Here is a 19,966-nt window from a genome sequence, read left to right on the forward strand (position 1 = left end):
TCAAGAGTCCAGTGTTCAACTGACTGAGCCACCCAGACCCACCCCCCAGCTTTTTTGTTTTTTTCTAAAATTTTATTTTTAAGTAGTCTCTAGACGCAACAGGGGGCTTGAGCTTAGGACCCTGAGATTAAGAGTCAAATGCTACACCAACTGAGCCAGCCAGGCGCTCCTGAAATAGCGTTTCTTGTTGACTGGCTCTTAGGAGCCCCCCAGGTGGAGATGGCATATGCCTTCCCATCTTGCCTTCAGCAGACCTAACTAATCCATTATGGGCTTCCTCCCAGGTGTGGCCTCAAGCTCTTTTAATACAATGCTTCGGGCAGTTGTCACAAGACATTGCTGTTCTTTCACAGTGAACCTCTTGCCTTTTCTGGTCGGATCCAAGTTCAGTTCTGGAGAAACCGGAGACAATCAATTGCCTTATTTAACTGGCAGAGCTCTGTTGACCTCCAGAAGGCCACATCAGACGTTTCTTTGCCTTCTGTGTCCTACCCCAGCATTTGGTGCTGCAGACCAGTGCTCTGACCACTCTCTACCCCATTGCTGTCTAGATCTCATTTTCTGGCTCGTCCTGTCCCCCTGAGTGGTCTCCGTGTCTCTTCCAGAAAATTTTATTCCTTCCCCTATCCTTGCAGAGTGTGTGTCCCAGGATTTTGTATGTGCCTAGAACAATACCGTGCGGGGGGGGGGGGTACAAAACAAAACAAAACAAAACAAAACAATACCATGCGGTTGCTGGGTAAGTCCTAGATCTGGCCCTCCCCTTTCCCTCGATTCTTTCTGACCCGAGGGCTTCACATTGCCAGGGTAGCGGCTGTGGGCTTACCACTGACGTCTTCCAGGCGCTGTGGGATGTCTCCCATGGAGACTGTGTTAGTCCCAAACTGTCCCCAAGGATTTGGGCTAACTCTAAGAGAGAGGGAAATAAAACCCTTGTCTTTTTTTTTTTGGATGGCTAAATACATATAACAATGTTTACCATCTTAACCATTTTTAAATATAGAGTTCAGTGGTATTAAGCACATTCATAATGTTGTACCATCCCCACCATTTATCTCCAGAACTCTTCATCTTGCAAAAATGAAACTATGGGTGCCTGGGTGGCTCAGTGGGTTAAACCTCTGTCTTTGGCTCAGGCATGATCTCAGGGTCCTGGGATTGGGTTCTCTGCTCAGTGGGGAGCCTGCGTCCCCCTCTCTCTGCCTGCCTCTCTGCCTGCTTCTGATCTCTCTCTCTGTCAAATAAATAAATAAAATCTTTAGAAAAATTACAAAAATGAAACTATATCCATTAAGCAGTAATTCCCCATTTTTCCCTTCACCCCAGCCCCCGATAATCACCATTCTACTTTGTCTCTTATGATTTTGATTCCTTCAAGTACTTCATATAAGTGGAATTACAGGATTAGTCTTTTTGTGACTGGCTTATTTCATTTACCATAATGTCCTCAACACTCACCCGTGTTGTATAACATGTCCCAATTTCCTAGCTTTTCTTCCCCCCAACATTTTATTTATTTATTTTAGGAGACACAGGCAGTTGAGGGAGAGGGAGAGAGTTGTTGTTTTTTTTTTTTTTTGGACAGATAGAGGGAAAACACAAACAAGGGGAGCGGTGGGCAGAGGGAGAGAGAGAAGCAAGCAGGCTTCCAGGACTTCTGGGTCATGACCTGAGCCGAAGGCAGTCGCTTAACCGACTGAGCCACCCAGTGTCCCGAGAGAGAGAATCTTAAGCAGTCTCTGTGTTGAGTGTGGAACCCAGCGCAGGGCTCGATCTCATGATCCTGAGGTCATTACCTGAGCCGAAACGGAGTTGGATGCTCAACTGACGGTACCACCCAGGTACCCCTGACTTTCCTAGCATTTTAGGGCTGGCTAACACGGCAGCATATGCATGTCCCACATTTTGCTTATCCATTCATCTGGCAATGGACACTCATGTTGCTCACATGCTTTAGATATTGTGAGTAATGCTGTGAACATGGGTATAGGAATATCTCCTTGAGACCCTGCTTTCAGTTTTTTTTTTTTTTTTTTTTTTAAAGATTTTATTTATTTATTCGACAGAGAGAAATCACAAGTAGGCAGAGAGGCAGGCAGAGAGAGAGAGAGGAGGAAGCAGGCTCCCTGCTGAGCAGAGAGCCCGATGCGGGACTCGATCCCAGGACCCCGAGATCATGACCCGAGCCGAAGGCAGCGGCTTAACCACTGAGCCACCCAGGCGCCCCCAGTTTTTTTGATATATGCCCAAAAGTGGATTTGTTGAATCCTGTGATAATACTATTTTTAATTTTTTGAGAAACTGCCATACTAGTTTCCACAGTGGCTCTACTGTCTTACCTTCCCACCAGCAGCACAGGAGGGTTCTTGTCTCTCCACGCGTGTCACCCACACTTGTTACTTTCTGCTTTGTTGATGGTAGTCACCCCAAGCTGGCTGAGGAGTAGCTCCTTGTGGCTTTGATTTGCATTTTTTTTTTTTTTTTTGATTTGCATTTCCTTAAGGATGAGTAATGTTGAGCATCTTTGCATGTGCTTGTTGGCTGTATATCTTCTTCGGAGAAGTGTCTGTCCAAGTATTCATCATTTGCCTTTTTTTTTCTTCCTTAAGAGGGAGGGGCGCCTGAGTGGCTCAGTTCATTAAGTGTCTATCTTCAGCTTAGGTCATGATCTCAGGATTCTGGGATCGACACCCACTTTGGGCTCCTTGCTCAGTGGAAGGGAAGCTCAGTGCTTCTCCCTCTCCCTCTTCACCCCCTTCCACGTTCATGTGCATACACTGTCTCTCTCTGAAATAAATAAAACCTTTGAAAAGAAAGAGAGTGAGAGAGCACACGTGCGCATGTGTTGGGGGGGTGGGGAGAGCAGAGGGAGAGAGACTTTCAAGCAGGCTCTGTGCCCAGCAAGGAGCCCAACTTGGGTCTCAGTCCCATGACCATGAGATCATGGCCTGAGCCAAAACCAGGAGTTGCATGTTTTACTGACTGAGCCACCCAGGCACCCCTCATTTGCCTGTTTTTGAATCAGGTTTTTTTTTTTTTTAATTGCTTTAGGAGTTCTCTTTTTAGTCTGATATTAATCCTTGATCGTATATCATATATGTACCTTGCAAATATTTTCTCCCATTCTGTGGGCTGCCTTTTCACTCTGTTGGTAGTGCCTTCCAGTGTATAAAATTCTCACGTATTCATAAAGCCCATTATGTCTTTCTCTCTCGTTGCCCATGACTTTGGTGTCATATCTTAAGAAATCATTGCCAAATTCAATGTCTTGAAGCCCTATATTTAATCATGTTTTATAAGTTTAGCTCTGATCTTCAGGATGTGGATTAATTTTGAGTTAATTTTTGTATATGGTTTTAGATAAGGGTCCAAATTCATTGTTTTGCATGTGGATATCCAGTTTTCCCAGCATCATTTCTTGGAAAGACTGTTCTTTCCTCATTGACTAGCGCTGGCACCTGTCAGGGTGATTTGAGCATTTGTGGGAAGGTTTATTTCTGTTCTGCTGGTACATTTGCCTGTCTTTGTGTTGGTATCACACTGTTTTGATTATTGCAGCTTCATAGCAAGGTTTGAAATTAGGAAGTGTGAGTCCTCTGCCTTCATTCTTCTTTTTTACAATTGTTTTAGCTATTTGGGGTTCCTTGAGACTCCATTTTAATTTTCAAGTGGGTTTTGCTATTTCTGCAAAATAGGTCATGGGATTTCTGAGAGGGATTGCACTGAGTCTATAGATCACACTGGGTCATGTTGGCATCTAACACAGTCCTTGCTTTTTACTCATTTCCTTGTGTTTTGTTGTAGCATTGTGTTTTGAATAAGAGTACTGGAAAAGGAGGAGTTTCTGGAAGAGAAGAGGCCAGCAGTGAGGGGGGGTGAAGGCAGCTGGGAATAGTGCACAGGGGCATCAGGGAGCAGGGGCACATGGGTCTCAGGCAGGTTTGTGTTTGAATACGTTAGAATTTTATACACTGAAAGGCACTACCAACAGAGTGAAAAGGCAGTTCCTTTCCAGCTGCAAAGCACTTTCAGCATCTGTGACTTTATTCACCAGCACGGCAGTCTGTGAGATACAGATAAGGACTTTTTATAGCTCTGGTGTGTAGATGAAGAAGCTGAGGCTCAGAAAAATAATTCGCCTTGGCCACCTCTTAGTAGGTGACCAAACCAGGGAGAACCCAGGTCCATCCAGCTTCTGATCCTGTGCCATTTGTCCTGTGCATTGTGTACCTCCCCCCGCTGTGGCCGGGGTCCTGGTGGGTTCAAATCCAGCAGGAATGGTGTGTGGAGGGGAGATAAGCAGTTCTCCATGGTCTCAGACTCATGGGGACCCAGCGTGCTGGTCAGTAGTTTTCTTCTTTCTTTCTTCCTCCCTTCTTCCCTTCCTCCCCCCTACTTCCTTCCTTCCTTCCTTTCAGATTTTATTGATTTATTTGAGAGAGCACTCATGACCTGGGAGAGGGAGAAGCAGACTCCCTGCTGAGCGCGGAGACCAATGTGGGGCTCAATCCTAGGACCCTGGGACCTGAGCTGAAGACAGATGCTTAATTGGCTGAGCCACCCAGGCACCCCGGTGGTCAGTAGTTTTGGGGGCACCATGCAAAGCAATGGGGAGGGTGCTGTTGTTGCTGCTGAAGGAAAAGGGGCAGAGGCAGCAGCTCATTGCTGGTGAGAGCAAGTGCTTTCCTCTCTGGCCTTTGTGGGCTGAGTGTCCCTGGTCTGTGCAGGCTGGTATCACGTCCTTGTCTACTTCACCCCTTACGCCCTGAGACTTGGGCTGTTTCCAGAGCCATCGTTCCCTCTGGGTGACTCCTCTGTCTACCCTGAGCTGTGATGAATGGAAAATAGCCATTTGGGGGATGACGTGGCATTAAGGGGACAGGGGAGGGAGACATTTTGGAGTTCTTTGGCCTTCAGTCTGAGCATTGGAGTCATGAGCAGGTTCCCCAAACCCCACTGGTTCATTCTGTTTGCTGCCTTCCAAGCCAGGATGGAAATATCTATCTGACTCTGTATCCAGAGATTGTGCTGGTCTCCCTTGAGTGGACCAGGATGAGCTGGTGATTGGAAGAGTGACAGGGTTGGAGGGGTTGAAGCCAGGACAGGAGGACAAGGCTGGTAGCTGAGGTATGGCAGAGATGACTGGAACCTGTCTTTCTCTTGCTTCTTTTCTTCCCTCCCACTCTTGGAAAGCTAGTATTGGCCACAGTGCCAAATGCTGGCCCATAAGCTGCTTTCTGGCACAGCCCCGCCAGAGTTTCTAATCCATTAGTTGTGACTCCTAAATGCTTCTCCTCACCTGAGCAGGGGGATGGCTGCTCCCACCCTCTGCTGGGACAAGGTACTGGTGACTTTCATTTTTCTGACCCTGGTGGAAAGGAAGTAATATGGGGCTAGAGTCTTAATTTGAATCTGGATTCATCACTTAGTAGCTTTGGGGATGTGGGTGAGTTACTTAGTTTCTTTGAGCTTGTATTTCACCATTTAGAAAATGAGTTATTAGTCCATTTCTAATAGTGTTGTTGGGATGAGTAAATGAAATAATCCATATAAATAGTACCTTCCCTGTGACAAGTGCTCAATAAATATCAGCTGCTATGAGTAGTCAGAATGTGCATTCAAGAAAAGCTTGAGCTCAGATATGTAAGGTGCCTAGTTGATGGCTCTTCCTATCTGTCTGACTTATTTCTATCAGTCTCTTTGATACTCAGGGAAGTTCAGGGAGGGGGTGGAGTGCAGGTACGGTTTGCACTTGTTTCTCTACCTGAGACACTTTGCACTTCCTTCAGGTCTCTCTTCAAATGTGACCTCAGAGAGACCCCCCCCCCCCAATTGTACCAGAACAGCCACCTGTCCACCCCACCCCAGTCACCCTCCGTAGTGTGCTTATAACCTGATGCAGTTCACATTTATTAGTTTAGCTCTGTTCTTCTCCCCCTATTCCTGTGAGCTTCACGAGAGCAGGGACTCTGTCTCTCATTCTCTGCTGCACCCACAGGACCAGGAGGTGCTTGTTGAGCATTTGGTGAATGAATGGGCTCTGTGTTCCCCGGGGCGGACATGCCTAGCAAGGGTTGGTGCCTTGCACAGAGTGCCCTCTCTCCATCTCTCTTGAGGTGTGCTGACAATGTGCCGCTCATGTGCAGGTAGGTGGTAGTGAGGACTCTGAGAAGGTCTGGGCGGGCTGGAGGGATACCAGGCACATACCGAGTGCTCCGGCTTGTTCTTTGTGACTCAGAATGAGACACCTACAGGGAAGGCCAGGGATGGATTGGAGTTGGCTGAGTCCAGGCAGAATGGTAGAAGAAGACAAAGGGGGCCTCTGATTTTTTTAAAAAGATTTATTTATTTATTTATTAGACAGAGATCACAAGCAGGCAGAGAGGCAGGCAGAGAGAGAGAGAGAGGGAAGCAGGCTCCCCACTGAGCAGAGAGCCCAATATGGGGGTCCCACCCAGGACCCTGAAATCATGACCTGAGCCGAAGGCAGAGGCTTTTTTTTTTTTTTTTAAGATTTATTTATTTATTTGTCGGGGGGGGGGGAGTGAACACAGGCAGACAGAATGGCAGGCAGAGGCAGAGGGAGAAGCAGACTCCCTGCTGAGCAAGGAGCCCGATGTGGGACTCGATCCCAGGACGCTGGGATCATGACCTGAGCCGAAGGCAGCTGCTTAACCAACTGAGCCACCCAGGCGTCCCCGAAGGCAGAGGCTTAACCCACTGAGCCACCCAGGCGCCCCTCCTCCAATTTTTTTTTTTTTAAGATTTTTATTTATTTATTACAGAGAGGGAGAGCATAAGGGGGGAGCGGCAGAGGGAGAAGCAGTCCTCCCGCTGAGCAGGGAGCGCAACTGCTGGGCTTGATCCCAGGAACCCTGGGATCTTTTTTTTTTTTTCCCTTAAGATTTTATTCATTTTCTTTTGTCTGAGAGAGAGAGAAAGAGAGAGAGAGAGAGAGAATAAGCAGGGGGAAGGAGGAGCAGACTTTGCTGAGCAAGGAGCCTGATGCAGGACTTGATCCTAGGGTGTTTGCCCTGTGTCTGGCTTTGTCCTTGGGCTTTTACCTCTCTTTACTCCTTTGGCCCTCATACTCATCATTCTTCCTGCTTTATAAACAAGGACATTAGGCCCAGAAAGTGGAAAGCACTTGCCCCAGTCCACACAGCGTGGAGGCCTGGCCAGAACTGGCACTTGTGTTGATGCCCTGTGATGGTACAGGGCTGCACACTCCTGGTGGTAGTCCGTGGGGAGCAGGTAGCCTCTTCTCCCCTTACTGAGTAGCAGAGAGGTGAGTCCCAGTTGAGAGCCGGAGGGAGCTGGCAGTGCCAGGTGCCGTGCAGGGAGCTGCTTCCTGCCCATGGTGATGTATGGTGTTGGTTAGAAGTTTATTCTAGGGCAGATGTGCTGTAGCGACTTGTCCGTCAGCGGCATCGTGGCGGCTTGGTGGCCCCCTGGGTGTTTGTGTTGCTCTGGTTCCCTGTTCCCTCTTGCTGTACCCTTGTTGCTACACCAGGGGCATGAGATTTCACAAGGGTCGTGGTCATGAGCTCTGGTTTGGGGGATGCTGGTCAGGCTTGGTCACATTCATTGGTGGGGAATATGCCTCTAAATAATTGTATTTTATTTTATTTTTAAAGATTTTATTTATTTGTTTGACAGAGAGAAAGAGAGAGAGAGAGAATGAATACAAGCAGGGGGAGTGGCAGCCAGAGGGAAAGGGAGGAGACTGACATGGGATTTGATCACAGGGTCCTGGGATCATGACCTGAGCTGAAGGCAGATCCTTAACCATCTGAGCCACCAGGCACCCCTAGATGATTGCATTTAGTAGGAGACTCTTAACACCTGTCTCAAGCACCCCCCCAGCCCCCACCTCCAGCTATAAATGCTGACCTAGCCTCCCTCCCAGGGAGCCCACCAGACCCTGCTTGGGCCACGTCCTGGGTGCAGAATTATAACCCAGCCCAGCTGGGAAATGATAGAAAATAGGGCTTGTTTTGGGTGACAGAAATCCAGAACTGGGAGGTGTTCCCACTTGGCACCAAGTTGATGGTCCCAGTTTCACCCGCTACTCCCATCCTGGAGTTTAGCTGCTCTGACAGGGAGACAACAAAGAAAGCCTCCAGCTTTTCCCAGCTGAAGAGGGGAAGGAAGCTTTCTGACTGCTGTTTTTAATCTCTGGAAATTCAACAAACTTCCATCATCTTGTGCCTTGGGGGAGGAGAGGACCCAAAGGGCCTGACAGTGAGAGAAGGGTCTTTATTTTAATCTCATGGGTGATCAGTTCTGGGTACGCATGTCTTGTTTTTCCTACCTTTTCAGACTTCCGCTTTGGGGGGCAGTTTTGGTGGGAGATGGGGTTGGGTCACAGGCGACAGCACTGACATCTGGGAGTTTCCTCGGTCAGGGTGTCAGGTCATCAGTGCCTTATCTCCTGGTTGATTCCAGAGTCCAGTGAGAGGGGGTGAAGGAGTGAGCCTAGAGCCCCGCAGGTGTCCTTCACACTACCCCCGCACACGTCAACCCCCGCACACGTCAACCCCCGCACACGTCTCACTTGCACACTTGGAGGTTAACACTCCACTTAGCTAGGAAATCAACACCCCCCTTTCACCTTTGAAAGATGGGCTACTGGTTCTTGTCATGACCTCAAAAAGGGAGAAATAAGCATCCTTACTGTGATATCTTAGCAAACTCATTATTCTTTTTCTAAACTTTGCAGAGAATACTGCAGCTGTTTCTCAGTTGGGAAGACTAATGGGGTTTTTACCTACACACCTGACACTTTGGGGGGTGGATTATGCACACTGTGGGGGGGGGGTGTGTTCACCTGACCCAGAACAGCAGGCCTCCTGTTTGTTGCCGGCCTTCCTGTGCATGCTGGGGAGAAGGTGATTTTCCCGTCCTGAGGCAGGCACAGAGGGTGCAGGAAGCAGGACTTCCTTAACGGCTGTGCCATGTTCTGGCTGCTCAGTTCCGGGGCCGTGGTCACCCCATACCTCTCTGACATGTTGGGGCTTGTCAGCCTCCTAGTTTGGTCTGTGTCTACAGCCTTGAGCCGTATTTTTAAAGGGAAGGAAGCTGAGGCCTTGGGGAGATGTGTGGCTGCACTGAGCCTGTGATTCTGCAGGAGGGCTTCTCATTGGCAGATGGGGGGGCACCCTCCCACTACCTCCCGTGGTCCTCAGAAGCAGGGAGGTGTTCTCTGCACTGCACACAGCGCTCTTCATGCTCTTGCCTCCTTCCTCGTCTCTGCAGCTCACGGAGTTGGTGCTTGTTGGTTGAGTATGTCCATGCGCTGGGACTGGCCTCTGCCCCCAGCATGGCCATGGCTGTTGGGGTGGGCAGGAAGCAATAGTACGTGTCAGGGCCATGGAGCCATGGCTCCTCTCACCCTCTTCCCAGCTTTAGTCCCCATCTCTGGCTCAACAGTGCCATCTCAGCAATGCCTATTGAGTGTCCTCTTGGTGGGGGAAGGAGGGCAGGGAGTGGCTCTGGGGTGGGGTGGGGTGGGAATCCAGAGGGGCTGGCTCTGTTCGGAGACTTTCTGCTTGCACAGGGGGACAGATTCTGCTTGTGTTTCTTCCAAGCTGAGTTGGCTTCTCGGGTGCTAGTCCAAGTTTACCATCCTCCAGGGCCAGCTCCAGGCTGCTTCCTCCATGAAGCTTCCGGTGACTGCCCTTCCACCTTCAGAGCCTGGTAGTAGTGTTGGGTATAGGGATCAAGATTGAAGACTTTGGGCTTAACTGGGCTTATCTTGTCCATACTCTATCAAGACCTTAAGCAAGTTTCTTAATTATCCTAACCCTTAGTTTTCCCTTCTGTAAAATGGGCCTAATGACAGCCTCAGGGTTGTTTTAGGAATTCACTGGGACAGTGCATGCCAAGTGCTTAGCACAACTTGATACTTAATAGTGCTCAGTGTCTATTAGCTGCTGTTACTATTATTATTATTATTACTATAAGTTGAGTACTGTATAGTCTGGCAGTGTGTCATCCTAACCTGTTTGACCTTGTCACTCTAGTACAGCTATCAATTTCAGTAATCAGAGGATTGAGAACGGCAGGGTGGGAAGGTCTGGTTTGACTACAGTGGCAGCAGCTAGCACGTAGAGCACTCGTGCCAGGTGCTGTTTCAAGCCCTTTTCATGTGAACTCTGTAGATTCCTCTATTAAGTAAGTACTCTTACTAACCCCTTTGACAGATGGGCACATGGTGTCAAGGGGGAGCCGAGTGAATAACCCAAAAGCACACAGCTGCCGTGTGACAGAGTTGGGAGTTTAGCCCAGGTAGGCTGGCACCCATGTGGGACTTCTAGTCATTATTGCCTTCCTTGACAGCCGAGTGACCCAGGCTCAGAGAGGAACACAGACTTATGCAGAGTTTCACAGCAGCTGGGTAGCCTGTTGAGCTCCTGTCTTGTCTTCTTTCCCAGGCCTGGTCCGAGGGCCTTGCAGGGCTCAGGCTCATGGCAGGAACCTGACGGGCACATGCAAGCAAGGGAACTCGGAAGCCCTCGGTCATCTGTGCCCTGGCTGGGGATCCTCAGGTGTGAACGAGGAGAGGGTGCCAGGGCCAGGCTGCCTGCCTTCCCAGTGGACTCGCAGCTTGCTTTCATCCTCCTCTTCGCAGATGCTTGGTGGGGGGGTTGTAGGTGCTCCCAGCGATTTGGCGCTGTCTCGGATCTGTTTGGTGGGCCAGCCTCTCCTCACCCTCCTGGAGCACAGGGAGGACTCTGCGTGCTGGCTCCAGGCTGAATCAAGTCCCTTCGATGCTTCTGGTTTTCATGGGGAGGAAGCATGAGTCACGGGGCCTTTATAAGCTCCAGGTGAATGGAGGGGTGTATTAGGTGACAAGCTAAGTTTGTCTCTCTTTGGGCCCCATGGCCTGCGGACTGGGCCATTCCGTTATCGCTCGGGTGATTTTACTGGAAGTTCTTTTGAAGTGGTCTCCGTGACCCAGTGGGGCTGAGTCACAGAGTAAACACAGCAGGGGCTGGGCTCTTGGGAAGGATGCAGACAACGCGTGGGTCCCAGGGTTCCCCGGGCCTCTGTTTCAGGGCCTCTGCCATAGCTCGCACTGGCTTCCCACCTGATAACTCTGGGGAACCTTGGCGCCCTGCTGCCCTGCATTTATTCTGTCTGTGGACCCCATGCCCTGGGGGCTTGTTAAAAATGCAGAGTCTCAGGCCCCCCTCATCTGCCCACATCAGAACCTGCCCTTTGCTTGGGTCCCCAGTAGTCCCAATGGCAGTAGAGGCCTTCCCTGTGTCTCTCTCTGTTTACCCGTCCATGAAAAATCTAGGCTCATGCTCTGCTCTCCTTTCCTGGAAATGTTTCCAGGTCATCTGACTTCTTCATGAGTCTTCTGAGGATCTGTGCACAGGCTTGTCTGGGTTTGTGGGAGCATCCCTAGTGGCAGTGCCTGGCTGTCCTGTGGGGGCATGGGGGAGCACGGGGAGGGAGTGGGGTCAGTGCCAGTGGGGGAGCCAGGCCAATTTCATAGCCCTCGTTAATCTGGGCCTTTCTGCCAGGTGGAGCATATGCCTTAGGTTTCAGAGCATGTGGGAAATGGGTGTCTTTGTGGAACTCCTGAGGAAATTTTGGGGGGGCTGGGAAGTGTGCACCTGTGAGATGAGACTCCTTTTGGCCTCCAGATTCAATTGTGAAACCTCAGTAGATAACGCCTGACACTTGCCCTTCAAAAACCACTGGCTTTGAAAGGATATCACGTGACTTTGGAGGAGAGTCTCTCCTCTTGCCTTTTCCCGACATCCTGACCACATAGGCTTTTTAAGACAACAATAGCAGCAGAGACAAAGCATGACCAAGACAACGTCGTCTTTGGGCCTTTTTTTCCCTCTGAATGACGTCTAAGGCCCTGGGAACATTGTAAAAACTGGGCCCTGTCCAATTTGCATCACTCCCTGCCAGCCCCCAGCTCCTAAGAGCCCTGCCAGCCGACTCGGGGGCGGAGATGCCCAGAGATGCAGATAGAGATGTCACGTCACCCCAGGTCATGCCCCAGAACCTCGGCAGGAGGACTTCAGGGACAGGGAAGAAGAACAGAATGTGTTGGTTGGCCCGTTGACTCCCCCAGCCAGGAAGGGAGATGGGCGGAGAGAGACAAGGATGTCTGCCAAGTGTAATTAACAGTGGAAACTGGCCATGGGGGAGGAAAGAGATGTCTTGATGAGGAGGGGTGCTTTACTGGAAGATCGGGCTCTGCTGATGCCTGTAGTCAGGAAGAGCGAGGCTTTCTGCAGGGAGCGTGGTGGCGCAAGCACGATCGCGCCCAGCTCAGAGATCTGGGAGGTTTGAGTGGGAGAGTTTATTTGTGCCTCCTTTTCTGAGTAGGCATCTTTCGAAAACAGTCCACCAACATACCAACTGGCTAGCCTTCCTTGTCTACATAAAGAAAAAAAATAAGAGACTGTCGATTGAGTTGAGAAAATCGGCATTGTGTTGACGTTTTTGTCCTTTGAAGATACCCACAGAATTCTACCTGACTTTATTTCACCAATCCTTATGCAATACTTACTGCCCTTCATGGTATGAGAAGAGAGATGGTTGGGGAAACTGGTGGTGCTCATTGTTTTGTTGAGACAAAAACACAGAGAGGTTGAATGGGCAGGAACATGAATCATGTAGGTGGAAACTTGAAATACAAGAGGTATTTCATTGAACATTGCGATTCATTTTCTGGTGGGATCAAGGAATTTCAGGGCTGAATGGGGTTTTCTGGTTCCTTCTCCCTTTGAGTGATGGGCAGAACCCTCCTGTGGCCTCTGGGCCAGGCCGGGCAGGGGGCCTCGGTGAAGTGAGGTGTGTGTCGAGGAGGTCCCGCCCTTCCCAGGTCTCTTGGGACCGAGCCAGGCCTGACAGTTGGGCATCCCCTGCCGCGGCCTTCTCCAGCACCCCCTGCCATGTTCTGTCCTGCTGCCCAATGCCGTTCGGCACAGATGGAGCCCTTTGACAGTCCTGTCTGAAGACAGAACATCTGTCTTCTCCCTAAGTCTTCCTCTTCAGTTCATGCAAAACATCCACAGGTTCTTCTTCTTCTTCTTCTTTTTTGTAATTAAAGTTTTTTAGAGCCTTTTAGATTCACAGCAAAATTGAGGGGAAAGCAGAAAGAATTCCCTCCCCCACCGACCCCCTGCCTCTATACTTGTACAGCCTGGCCCACTGTCAGCACCATGCCCCGGAGTGGTACGTTTGTTATTGTCGACGAACCCGCACTGACACACTGTTGTTGCCCAGACTCTGTAGTTTACATTAGGTTTCACTTGTGGTGTTGCACATTCCAGGGGTTTGGACAAATATAGAACAGCATAACACCCACAGGTTTTTAAGAGAGTCTCAGACAATTTGATAACGAGTCCACCAGTCATGCCGGTCACTGTCCTAGTTCTCACCGTTACCAGAGTCCCTTTTCCTCGTTTTTTTCTTTTTGCTCTGGGCTGTCATCTCTTTTTCTGGGTGGGTGGGTGGGGCACACCTGCCAGCTCCCCTGCATACTGGTACACCAGGGCTACCTGTCTGTCTGCCCTACATCTCCTCCTCCCACTCTGCTCTGGGTCTCTTGTCACCCTGGTGGTTTCCTCCCTCCCCGCCCCCATGAGTCTCCTTCTTCCTCTCCCCCACTTCATCCCTTTGAGAGGGTATGCAAGTATTAGGTAGCTAGTCAAGAGTTGAGGTGGGAGAGAAGCCTCAAATCTAGCCCCCACCTTTCTGGTTCTGGAGCCCTGGATCTCATTAGTTCTTGGCTGCTTTTCCTCCTCAGAGCCCTGAGGCTTGTTGAAAGGCTTTACTGCAAAAATCCCATCTCTAGCTCACCCTCTCTATACTCTGCTCTGCATGGCGCACACACCTCTTCCCTCCGTAGTTCTTTTGGTTCCAAGGACAAAACATTGCATTCCTGCCATTATTCTTGTTTTCTTTGACCCACCATCTCAGTTCCCAAGATAGTCTTGGGGTGGGTTCTCCCTTTTAACTTGGTGTCACCTGTAGTCACAGACAAAGCACAGCATCCGGGGAAAGTGTAATCCTGAGGTGTCTTATAAGCCATCTTATAAGGGTTGAACCCCTTCCTTGTATAGGCCAGGGAGCAGAATTGCATAAAACAAGCAACTTGCTCAGTGTGACCCAGTTACTCATGTGTGGATGAGAGCTGGTTCGGAAATGGGGTTTCTTCACCCAGAGACTATACTGATGCGAGGCGGGTAACATCCTAGCTTAGAAAACCCTCGAATTCAAACTGAACTGTGGTGCGGTTGTGTGTCCAACACCAAGGTAACAACATTAAGTGTTGGCCAAAAAAGAGGCTCCTTGGCTTTGGTGACGGTGTAATTGCTCATAATTTTATGAGTAATTTTTAATAAGGGGGCAGTCGCTGACTAAATTATGAAAGACTGAGCTTAAATATAGTCAGAACCCGAGAGCAGAACACTGGGGCAGAAAGAACAAATAGTTCGTAGATGTTTAACTTATACCCTGTTCCTCACTGCACGGAAGCCAGCATGGTACTGATAAAGATCTGCAGGAAATCCCCAGACCCTTTTTTAACCTGGGGCATGTTGCTTCCTTGCTAAGCTTTTCCCCAGAAGTCTTACGGAGAGGCAACGGACTGGCTTCGAGTTCCCTCTGTGCATGGATAGTTTCCAGGGCAGGAGGGTAGTGGAAAGGTGAGGTGGGAGGCCAGGCAGAAGTACCACGGACTAGACCCTGCTGACCACACCTGCCTGGCCCCTTAGATCCGATTTCTAGTTCCTGACTTGGTGGTGTTTCTCAGTCTGGTGCTGACTGAAAACTCAGTTGGTCTGACAGTAGTTTGGAATTAGTAACAAATGGTCTGTCCTTCTGTCCCCAGGCTCCACCTACAGCGTCTTGTCCATCATGCCCTCAGACTCAGAAAGCAGCAGCTCCCTCAGCAGTGTGGGTGAGTACCCCTGGGCACCCCTCCTTCCTGGAGGGCACTGGGTGGATCCGGGGCGAGAGGCTGGGTGCAAGCTGAGGTAGCCCTGAGTCTCCCAGTGGGAAGTCGGCCTCACGTGTCAGATCATTCAAGGGGCCATCTTCTGTTGATTCCATTCACACCTTCTCCCGTCAGCAGCACATTCTTCTAATGGAGGAGGGCAGGGATCTGGTGCTGGCAGGTGCTGGGGGGGAGCTGTGTTCTACCATTCCTTCACTTTGTCAGGGTTTGGGATTTTTCAGTGTGTTTCTTGTCCCTCTGCCCCCAACCTAGTGCCTTATTACCACTGTCCATGAGAATGGCCCCTTTTGGGACTGTCTTTTGTAAGCAGGAACAGTCCCCTCGGCCATGTGTTGCCTTGGGGACAGGAGTAGCCCATCCATGTGTCTCCAGAAGCCCACAGCTGGTCCTGCTTTCCCTTCACTGAAAACATCCCAGCAAGAAGGTTGTCCCAATCTCCCAGCCTTCCGGCACCTCTGGGACCCATTCCTGCATCACGTGCCCTCTGTTTAACACGTGTGGCTTCTCATGTCCGATCGGACCCTGATGGATGGATACACCTTTGGTGGAGAGTCCTGGAGTGTCTGTAGTGGGAAGGGCCCCTGGAGGTCATCCAGTCCAATTATTATCCCCTGCGCATAGACAGATGGGAAAGTGGATGCTCTTGTGGAGGACTCCAGACCCCATCAGGGGCAGACCTTTAATGTGTTAATTTGACGGGCACTTAGCCAGTACCTCTGCTGAGCTACAAGTGGGCTTGGAATGCATGGGGACTAGGGCACACGTGGCCCCTGTGCCTGTGGATCTTAGGGTCCGCGGGGGAGATGGTTTTGTGAGTAAAGACAGTGAGCGAGCTCAGCCCGGTGGGGCTGGTGCCGGGAGGAGGGAGCACAGTGCTCTCTGGGATGTTGTAGCCAAGTGCTGACAAGGCAGAAGTGCATTCTCTCATGGCTCAGATGGCATCGGGGCAGGGTCTGTCCCGGGCCTCTGTCCTTCCTCCTGCCGGCCGGTGTGTCATCCCAGTCTCTGCCCTTGTCTTCACATGGTGCTCTCCCCCTGTGCGTGTCTGTCTGCAGATCTCCTCTTTTCAGAGGGACACCAGTCTACTCCAGGCTGACCTCATCTTCACCTGATCATCGGCAGAGACTGTATCTCCAATAAGGTCACATTCACGTTTACTAGGGGGTCAGGATTTCAACAGCGAGGCCAGGCACAGGTCCCTCATCCCTGTGCAGGGTTCAGGGAGGACTCTTCTGGGACCATAGGTCAGAGCTTCTTTATTTAGCCTTTGTGCTGCCTGCTGTGGGTCCGCCGGCCAAATGGTGGGGTTGTTAGAATTTCTAACATGGGACCAGACCCCAGGAAGCCCCTGGAGTGGGGCAGTCCGGATGGGTGGAACGGCGATGTGGGCTTTAGGAAAATCGAAGCTGTTCAACCCCGAATGCACCTCTCTTGCCTCCCTCATGCTCACTCGGGAACAAGGGGCAGTGATCTGACAGAGAGCTGACAAACTCATCTCGTCGACACTTTAGGGCTTAACATGGTACCTTTCTTAGGAACGTTTGCATTAGTCTTTCCAAAGAGAGAGGTGTTACTTAAACCACACCAATTAATTGTGGAATTTCAAGCAAGAGTGTGAAGATACTTTTTATGCAGCTAGAGCTTCGCAGCTTCTGGAGGAAGCTTCATGTCAACCACCTGTTGGTTGGTTCCACACGTACCTGAAGCTGGTTCAGTCCTTGGGAAGGAGAGGTCAGCAGTGTCCCCAGATGTTGTTTGGCAAGCAGGCAGAAGGCAGTGCTGTGGACTTCCTGTTGGAGGCTGAGCCTTGGGTTTTGGTGCCCAGATCTTGAATGCTGAATGGTCTGGTTGCATCCTTTTGGGTCAGACCCTCTTCAGTTCTCCGAGACCCAAGTCTTGCTTCTTTTGTACTACTTTTTTCTTTTTCCCCATAAAGTCCATTCCAATCCTTTTTTTTTTTTTTTTAAAGATTATATTTATTTATTTGACAGAGAGAGACACAGCAAGAGAGGGAACATAAGCAGGGGGAGTGGGAGAGGGGGAAGCAGGCTTCCTGCTGAGCAGGGAGCCCGACGTGGGGCTCTATCCCAGGACCCTGGGATAATGACCTGAGCCAAAGGCAGATGCTTAACTGACTGAGCCACCCAGGTGCCCTGCTTCTTTCGTTCTTATGCCAGCAGTTGACATCATCATTGGGAAGAGTAGCCCCACAGTTCTGCAGGCTGACTTCAATGTCCTTGTGGCTGTATCAGCCAGGAGACCTTTGGCTGTAGCAATAGGAATACTTGCTCACCCTGCCTTAAACAACAAAGAAGCGTGTGTTCTCACATAATAAGAAGCCACTGAGGTTGGGCTGAGCACCCTGGGACGGGACTCTGGGAGCCCCTGTGTGTGTCTGGCTCATGCTGATGGCGGGGTACCTGTAGCCGCAGCTCCAGCTGTCACGTCTAGATGTGACAGTGTCTGGGCCTGCAGGGTCCCTTGTAGGAGCCACTGGCCACAGGTGGCTATTTAAATTGAATGAAAATGAACTAAAATTAACGTTTCTAGTTTCAACAGTAACACTTGCTACATTTCAGGTGCTCTCTGGCTACCTGTGACTAGTGGCTTCCATACTGGACAGAACAGATGAAAGAAAATCTGTCATCACAAGGGTCCAGAAGATGAAAAGGGTCCTCTCGTGTCTCCTTATCAACAAAGCAGCCTTCCCAGAAATTTCCCGGCAGGCTGTCCTCACACTGACTGTGCTGGATCACTAGTCTGTGCCCTAAGCAGTGGCTCGTGCGATGTGGTCCCTGGACCAGCAGCACTCAGGCCCTTGTTTGAGATGCCAGTTCCTGAGCTCTGCCCCATACCTGCTGCATTAGAAGCTCTGAGCATGGCGCCCGGCATCTACATTTAACAGGTTTCCTGGTCTGAGGTGGGCTGGCCTGACTTCTTCCCTGGCCAGGGTGCTGGAATGTCTGTGGCTGGCTTGGACCTGTCCCTTGGAGTGGTATGAGCTATGGGGTTAGCCATGGGGACCGCACCTCTGCCTCCTGGAGGATTCCTCCTGGCTCAGCCTCACCTGATGACAGGCGATGCTCTTCCCCTAGGCAGATGGAGACTGGCTGTTCTTGTTTGTTCACAGTCTGTCCACAGAGCTAAGGCAAGGCAGGGGCAATGTCTTACGATAAAAGCATCACCTCCCTGGGATGCCTGGGTGGCTCATTCAGTTAAGGTCTGCCTTCGGCTCAGGTCATGATCCCAGGGTCCTGGGATCGAGTCCTGCATGGGGCTTCTTGCTCAGCAGGGAGCCTGTTTCTCCCTCTGCCTACTGCTCCCCCTGCTTATGTGTACTCTCTCTCTGCAAATAAATAAATAAAATAAAAAAAAAAACCAAAACACCAACAATTAATCGAAATCTCCTCCCCTTTCCCGCTATGTCTCCTTAACAAACCCCATGTGGAAAAAGAATGACAAGTTACAGTCCACATAAGGGAAAATTGGTAGAGGAAGCCTTGGGTGTTGCGTCTTCTCTGCAATAGTTGCTGCCCGGTCGGCTGCCTGGCTAGCATTAGGTCTGCAGGTGGCCTGTCCCCTTTCGGCTCTCAGCTGGACATGGCTAACAGCTCACTAAGCCTGTGCTAACCCAGATTCTGTGGACACCTTTTTCAGCAGTTTTCATCAGCTGAGCGCGTGTGGCTTCTTGGAGGCCTCCCCCAGCCCATGCAGCCCGTCCGTAGGTAACCCATCCTGTGGGTAGGCCTCAGGGATCTGCCCCGGGAGCACACATTCGTTTAAGGCAGTCGATATTTTTTTTCTCCGTTCATCCTGACCTGATTTCTCAGGTGCCTTCTATTTCTGACCTGGAACAACTGGGGACGTTGTAAGGAGAATAGACATTCTCCTTAATTCTTGGGTAGCATTTGTAAAATGAGCTTTAAATTTTATACAGATTGAGGCATCAGGAAAGGTTTCTTATTAAGCAAAGAGGTCTCTTGGCTTGTTGGCAAGAGAAGCAGCTGGAGGCCTTCCTCTATGTCCTAGGGGAGATTCCTTGAAAGTGCAGCTGCTGGTTGGCATGGGAAGTGCAGTGAGTCATCACGCAGGCGGGTTCTCACCTCGACTCCTTGGGCCTTCTGACCCTTCCTTTCCTGGGCCTTTGGGTCGGAGGCCTGTTTTCTCAGTTCCTCCAAAGAAGGGGAGCACTTCTTTTGGAGCACATGCTTAGTGCTTGGAGTGGTCGTAGAGAGCTCTGGCCCCTGACCTACAGTCCTCTGGGTGTCTCAGTCCATCCAGGCTGCCAAAACCGACCACCATCGACTGGGCCGCTGGGGAGCCACAGACATCTGTTGGTCACGGTTCTGGAGGCTGGCTGTTCAAGGTTGAGGCCAATGCCGCGTCTGGTGAGGGCCTGCTTCAGCTCCATGGATGGCGTCTTCCTCCTGTGTCGTCATGGGGAGAAGGGGGAGAGAGCTCTCTAGGTCCTTTTAGGAGGGCACTAGTTTTGCTCATGTGGGAGCCTCTCTCATGACCTAATCACTTCCTGAAGGCCCCACCTCCTAATCCCACACTTGGGGGGTTGTTGGGATTTTGGTGGGGAGACACTGGCATTCAGGCCATAGGACCAGAGAGGGAATTCAGCCGCCACTGCGCTCTGAGTAAAAATCGAAGGAAACGAACAGCCCAGGGACAGGAGCAGCTACGTCTGATGAGGGGCGTCAGAGTCCATTTCACGGAGTAGGTCGGCCTTGTGTTGGGCCTTCTAGGAATGGTGCCTCAGAAGTAGGAGCAGTGAGGAAGCAAGAGGGCAAGAGGCCAGTGCTTGCCTCTCTTGGTTCAGGTTTTTGCAGAGCAGACCCCGAGTTGAGCATCTGCTTGGAGAGCAAGTGTTTTCCATGAGAGGTGGGCATGGCTGCAGCTGCTGGACGCCCAGTCCTGGGAGAAGCTGGGCCTCTGTCCTGTCCTGACTGACTTGGGGGGGCATCT

At 50.6% G+C, this 19,966-nt stretch overlaps 1 protein-coding gene across 4 annotated transcripts in view; it reads left to right on the plus strand.

Annotated features, from left to right (window-relative positions):
- Positions 1 to 19,966, plus strand: part of DLG5 (discs large MAGUK scaffold protein 5) — a 117,185-nt gene that overhangs the window by 35,370 nt on the left and 61,849 nt on the right. For 2 of the 4 annotated variants that reach the window (XM_059169790.1, XM_059169791.1), the window contains exon 2: positions 14,870 to 14,938. The exons of the other annotated variants lie outside the window; for them this stretch is intronic. In XM_059169790.1, the coding sequence (XP_059025773.1) occupies positions 14,870 to 14,938 (69 nt within the window). The remainder of the gene's footprint in view (positions 1 to 14,869; positions 14,939 to 19,966) is intronic. 4 annotated transcript variants of the gene reach the window in all.

This window comes from Mustela lutreola, chromosome 4, assembly GCF_030435805.1.
Source record: "Mustela lutreola isolate mMusLut2 chromosome 4, mMusLut2.pri, whole genome shotgun sequence".
Classification (NCBI taxonomy): Eukaryota; Metazoa; Chordata; class Mammalia; order Carnivora; family Mustelidae; genus Mustela; species Mustela lutreola.